The following is a 6,204-nucleotide window of genomic DNA, read 5'->3' on the forward strand; positions in this document are numbered from 1 at the left end:
CAGTGAAAAATCGGGAAAAAAGCGTCGGTGTCCCGGTGCTGGAAGGAGTTGGGAGCTGGGATGCTCCCGCCAACCCCGTGTTGCGGCGGGGCCCCGTGCCCCTGCGCCAGGGGGAGGCCAGGAGTGACCCTGTGGAAGCAGAACTCAGCGTCCAGAGGGAGCTGGGGTCGTCATCCGGACGTCATCCCAGCAGTTGATTAGTTAAATACATTAACTACTCATTACATTAAAATTCAACCTCTTCTCTTTTGCAAAGGGCTAAAATGATGTCAATAGTTCTATCAATATCTTCGGGTCTAGTCACAAAACATAACACCATAATAGTGACCCTGTGGAAGCAGAACTCAGCGTCCAGAGGGAGCTGGGGTCGTCATCCGGACGTCATCCCAGCAGTTGATTAGTTAAATACATTAACTACTCATTACATTAAAATTCAACCTCTTCTCTTTTGCAAAGGGCTAAAATGATGTCAATAGTTCTATCAATATCTTCGGGTCTAGTCACAAAACATAACACCATAATAGCCAGAGGGGTTCTGTCAATCAAAGTTTAGATTGTAATATTTAATAAAATAAAGTTTTCCTCTCCCTCTTACTAGGTCAGACTGCAAACCCAGCCTAAGCCACAGCCTGGCCAGGCCCCACTCTATTCTGGGACATTTGACTGCTTCAGAAAGACTCTTCTTGGAGAGGTACTGTGACACCTGCCAGATGTATCAGTTGTTTCTGTACATCGCAGAAATGGAATCGTGTGCCCCCCAGAGACCATACAATTCCTGGGTTATCAGTTAAATTGATTCTCATTAACATTTTTAAGCAGATTACAAAGCTTGGGGAATACTTAGCATGCATGTGCTCCAGGTACATGTCTCTGTTTTGCTAAGAAATGTTTTTTGGTTCAAAATAGCATGATGTTAATGTCTGAAGTTATAGACTGGAGTGAATGTTGGCAGTTGTTTTTTGGCCTTGTTGTAGTTGGTGAAATCTTGCTGGTATTTGGAGTCACCTCTGGAAATCCTAAAATGGGTAATGACTTTTGTTGATACAAGTACTTTCTTCTATAAGGTGTTATGCCAGCTATGAGAAGGCAGAGGATCATTAATTTATAGACTTCTTTTCTCTTTTTCTTTTTTTGAGAGCAGAGTGTCAATTATAGTAGTTTTTCAACCTTCTCTAGAAGGGGGACAGCGTTTTTTATTCCTGAATCACTATTATCATGTTGTTGAGCTAGTCTGTTTTGTTTTTAGAAAGGCACAGCCTTGATTTAAAGTCTTTAAGTGACAGACACTCCAGTTTTCTGCTTTTTAAGTTTTCTCAGCAGCTCTTTACCATTTAGAAACAATGGCTGTAAAGCACAACTGTTCTTCCGCTTGCTTGAAGTCTCTTTTCTAACTGCTGGATCTCGTTAGGTAACTCCCTGTTAAATGAAAGATCTGCCTCAAATCTGAAATCCAGTTCCATTGTGGTATTAACAGGTTGTTATATAACCAAAGCAAATCCTGTTTCCCTGGTCTCTCCCACAAAGAACTGGAATGCTGTGCCAGCTCTGAATCCCTGGCAGTTTTTAACACCCCTGCTGCAGCACGGACGTCAGAGCTGAGCCATAATAATAGCCTTGTGATGGGAAGTTCAAAAGCAGTGCTGCTTCTCTACACCTACTCAATACTCATCCGTTTCTCTAAGAAAAACTATTAAACCTCTGCCAAGAGAGGTTTTTTGCTTCCCATTGCTCATGGGGAGGTTGAGCAGCAGTGGCTGATCTCTCAACCAGGTGCAATTTCATGGCAGAGCCAGTTGTGCCGGTAAGACTTCAGCATGTACTGGGATGCACTGGTTTATTGGAGCAGGGGGAAGAAAGGGGTGCACAGACCAGAAAATATTTAATTTATGTGTCTAGCCTTTATCTAGAAGATAACTATCCTTTTTATTGAAAAAAAGTTCAATTTAAAGGCAAGAGAAATTAAATAAATACAGCTGCTGGGGTCTGCATTAGAATTTTTTCATATGTGCAGTCCATAAAGGGAAACATCAGGAATGTGATGTTGTGTGGGAAAAAAGTTTTGACTTAGGGTAGGAAACAAAAAATAATTTGCTCTTGAACCTGTTCCAAAGTGAATTCATGTGGGGAGTGAAGGAATTCAGGTTGCTCTCCCTGGCTGTTCCTTTAGTCAAAGGTTGAATTCGTTTCAGCGTTCTCAAGTTCAGTGTCAGGATTTTACAGTACTGCATTTGACAAGTTACCAGTAAAACACAGGTGCATTTCTGTGTGTAACTGAGAGTGTTCTCTCTTGACATAATCTATTAAAGCTCTTATTCGGGTGGATTTTAACTTCACTTCCTCGTACTTGAGATGTACATGCAGGTGATGAATATTGTTATTGAAGGGCATTCGTGGTGCCAGTGTTTCCCAGGAAGGATAACTTTCCTCTGCAGTAGTCCCTGAGCTTCAGCTAAACACGTATAACTGCAAATGAACAAAAAACCCCTTTAGTCCTCTGATCAATTTGACTGTTAGATGGATCCTATCCTGGATTGTCACCTGTCTCTTCTCAACAAGTTGAAATATGTGCAAAGTTTATGCCAAACCAAGTAATTTCTGTGATAATGTTTCTTGCAGGGAGTCCGAGGCTTATATAGAGGAATGGCAGCTCCTATCATTGGAGTGACACCCATGTATGCTGTGTGCTTCTTTGGATTTGGTTTGGGAAAAAGACTCCAGCAGAGAAAACCTGATGATGTTTTGACGTGAGTTCCTGGTTAATCAGATGGTTGGGAAAGGCGTCCTGAGGCTGTTCCTGTATTGTCACATGTTGAGTTGTGGCGCAAATTTGTGTCTTCTCCTGGGTTATAAATACAGTTCTAAAAAATAAAACACTCATGTTTAATGCTTCTGGAAGCGTGGGGCTGATAGCACAGGCTAAAAACAGACATTGTGTGGGCAGGTGCGATGCAATTCCCTTTCTACGCAAGAAGGAGCCATTAAGGAACAATTCCGGTTTAGATGAGTACAGTGAGAGTTATATAATGATTGCCTGCCAACAGTCTTGCTATTAACAGAAACTATGGGAGCAATAAGTTCATGGTCAAGCAGTCTTGACAACATTCACAGCCCTGATTCTCTTTCTCCTGTTAGTTATGAGTCTTCCTGTGTCCCTTCATTAGGATATGAAAACAGCCATAAAAATGTTTTATTATTATTTATGAAAAGAGGTGTTTATGAGCAGCCCTCCTCTCAGGCATGTCTGACCTTCAGGAACAGCAATAGGAAGCTGAGAAAACTTGGTGTGGCTTTCTACAAGCCAACCTGTGCATGAAGAAAGCCCCCCACCCTTAAAGTACTCCTGTAATGGGTTTGCTGAGCTGTGATTTACAGCTCTACAGGGACTGGGCTGTAGCTTAGCAACATTTTATCCCATTATTTGTCTGCTAGGTAGGAGCTCTGTCAGAAAGCAGGAGCCCATTGTGTGGAGCCAGCTGTGGTGGGGTGTTTTGGTTTCTGTTGCAGCCTTGCCTACACAGGGCTCATGTGAGCACAGCTGGCCCTGCAATGTGAGCCACTGCAAACGCAGCTCCCAGAGGGAAGCAGTGCTGAGGTGCTGGGGAGCTGCTCACGTACCCTCTGTTATACCATGGCAGTGTCCCCATGCAGGCAAGACTGAAGGGAAAGACCAGGGGAACAGCAGGGACTGAACAACAAATGCACCATGAACTTATTCCCAGCAGCCTGATCGCCTCAATGCCTTGTGTTTCATACACGTGGTACCAACAGGAAGTCTTAAGGAGCAAGCTGGAAAAGGACAGTGTAGTTTTTTGAGCCTTTATGTAGAATTCCTCTCAAGCAGAGCAGTGGAAAAGAACAAACAGTGTGTGTACTGTCACTGTGCCCAGCTGTGCTGTTCTGTGGGTGCAGACCTGACACAGTGAAGGTACAGTGTGCCTGGGACATGAGACCCAAAAATAAAGGTCAGACTCCTAGTGCTTTGGTTATGGGTCTAGAGGCAGGCAGGATGGTTGTGGTTCCCCATGCTCATTGTGAAGGGAAGTTGTGGAAGGAAGAAGGTGGAGAGAAACCTGAGGAGCCTATCCTGCCTTTTCTGGGGCTGAATAATCCCAAGGTGAGCTAAAAACCTCAAAGCTTAGTTTAAGCAGGAGGTGCATGTGGAGTAGTGAGGGAGGTCTGAGTGGTCTGGAAGATATCATGGGAATTTTAGTAGAGAGAGGTGTAAGAATTGGAATAGAATGCCATCTCTTGAGCAAGCGGAGAGAAGCAGGAGGTGTGGAATTGGATTAAATTGAGATGTTAGGTCATCTTACTAGGGAAGGTAGCAGGAGGCTGTTGTGTGATGGAGAAATTCAGCTTGTTTAAGGGATTTTTGTCATGGACACTTTGCCACGTGAAAGCAGGTGCAGAATGTGTGGGATAATGGCAGGTTGGTAGGACAGACTCGACTATGGCAGAGACTGAAGGAGTGAGGGAGTGAGAGGTTACGGAAAGGAGGCTTCTGGCTGCACAAGCAGGAATATGTGTGGAATCTGGGGTCACTGAGAGAGTATGAGAGACTGGAGGAGGAAGAGACTGTTGGGAATGAAAATGAATGGGGAGTGCTATAGCAAAAAATACAAGTAGAAGGAATATTAGCAAATAGAATGGATATGAAGAGCTGAGTTGTGGTTGCTGTAAGAACCAGTGTTTTGAGTCCTAGAGATCTTAAATGTTTAGCTCTAATTGTGCATTGACAAGGCACTTCTGCACTGATCAAAAGCAGTGGATGCATTTCAAGTTCCACTGTTGTGTTCATGTGGAACAGCATAATCTGGTGATGCAGGAGTCTTTCTGCCCTTTGTTTCCTGTGTGCTGTGTTGTGTTAGGGTCTTTTCTGTTTCCTTGGGGCAGATATCCTCAGCTGTTTGCTGCTGGCATGTTGTCAGGAGTGTTCACAACAGTAATCATGGCTCCAGGAGAGAGAATCAAGTGCCTTTTGCAGGTAAGGCATTGGATGGTGGTGATGGGAATTTAATTTTAGGGGTCTTGTCTTTCCATAGCAGGAATTTCTTTGGTTAGTGCATTTACTCTGTTCTGTTTTTTGACAGGACTGAGACAACTGTCATTTAATGCAGCTGTGTCACGAAGAAGCATTAAACAAACTCACCATGGCAGTATAAGTACACACAGCATTAATTGCTCTATTCATTTTACAGAGCACAAGCTTTATGCTATGGGGCATCATATGAGGCATCCGTGGATGCCTCAGTCCAGTTCAAAGTATGGAAAAGTCAGTTTTTTCTGAATGAAACTTTTCCTAAAAAAAAAAAAGTGTAAACCTGCAAGATCATGAGACTCTTTCTGGTGTAAAGAAGTTCTGTTACTTTGACAGTTCCCCATGCAGAGCTAAGGAATTCATTTCAAAACAGTGTTCTGACATTTGGGTGGCTGCTAGCTCTGCACCTCCTGCGGGGGTTTTAAAGTATTGTTGGAAAATGTAAACCTGAACAAATGAAATGACATCTTTAGCAGGTGTGGGAAGCTCTGCTTGTTTCAGACTGTGTTGAACTCTGTTAATATGGTGATGGGTGGTCACATGTTAGTTCTGACAGACAGGATATTATCATGGGAGCTTTTATACACATACAAATGGTTTGAATTTCACTGAACTATTTGAAGACTACTTTTTGTCAGTGTGGAATTACCTAACTGACTGGAGTTGTTTCAAACTTACACTGTGGAAAACTAAAGGAGAATTTCTCCTCTGCGTGGAACAGTAACCACAGCCTCAGCTTCAATGTGAGAGCTGCTTGAGGAAGTGAGGCAGAGGTTCCCTAGGCAGGAGCGTGTGCTCCTTCCTCTCTGGAAACACACGTGTGGCTTTTTAACCCTTGGCTGAATGATTCTACATTGACCAGAAACCTTCACTGGTCAGAAACTCTCACTTTAATCCTGCAGATCCAGGCAGCTACAGGTGAAACCAAGTACAGTGGCTCCCTGGACTGTGCCAAGCAGCTGTACCGCGAGGCTGGGATCCGGGGCGTGTACAAGGGGACAGTGCTGACCCTCATGAGAGGTAAGGGATGGGGCTGTCCCGGTCCCTGCTGCAGGGGGACTGCAGGATAAGAAGTCTGACACAGTATGGGAGATCTCACAGTTCCTTTAGCCAGTTGGAGGGGCTGTGTCACCCATTTTCCTTTTTTTTTTTTTTTTTTTTTTTTT

The 6,204-nt window shown here is 43.7% G+C and overlaps 1 protein-coding gene across 1 annotated transcript in view; it reads left to right on the forward strand.

Annotated features, from left to right (window-relative positions):
• Positions 1–6,204, forward strand: part of SLC25A20 (solute carrier family 25 member 20) — a 14,619-nt gene that overhangs the window by 4,402 nt on the left and 4,013 nt on the right. The window contains exons 2-5 of the mRNA XM_017732322.1: positions 599–691; positions 2,617–2,744; positions 4,894–4,984; positions 5,941–6,058. Of these exons, the coding sequence (XP_017587811.1) occupies positions 599–691; positions 2,617–2,744; positions 4,894–4,984; positions 5,941–6,058 (430 nt within the window). The remainder of the gene's footprint in view (positions 1–598; positions 692–2,616; positions 2,745–4,893; positions 4,985–5,940; positions 6,059–6,204) is intronic.

The sequence above is a fragment of the Corvus brachyrhynchos genome, unplaced genomic scaffold, assembly GCF_000691975.1.
Source record: "Corvus brachyrhynchos isolate BGI_N302 unplaced genomic scaffold, ASM69197v1 scaffold4, whole genome shotgun sequence".
In the NCBI taxonomy this organism is placed as follows: Eukaryota; Metazoa; Chordata; class Aves; order Passeriformes; family Corvidae; genus Corvus; species Corvus brachyrhynchos.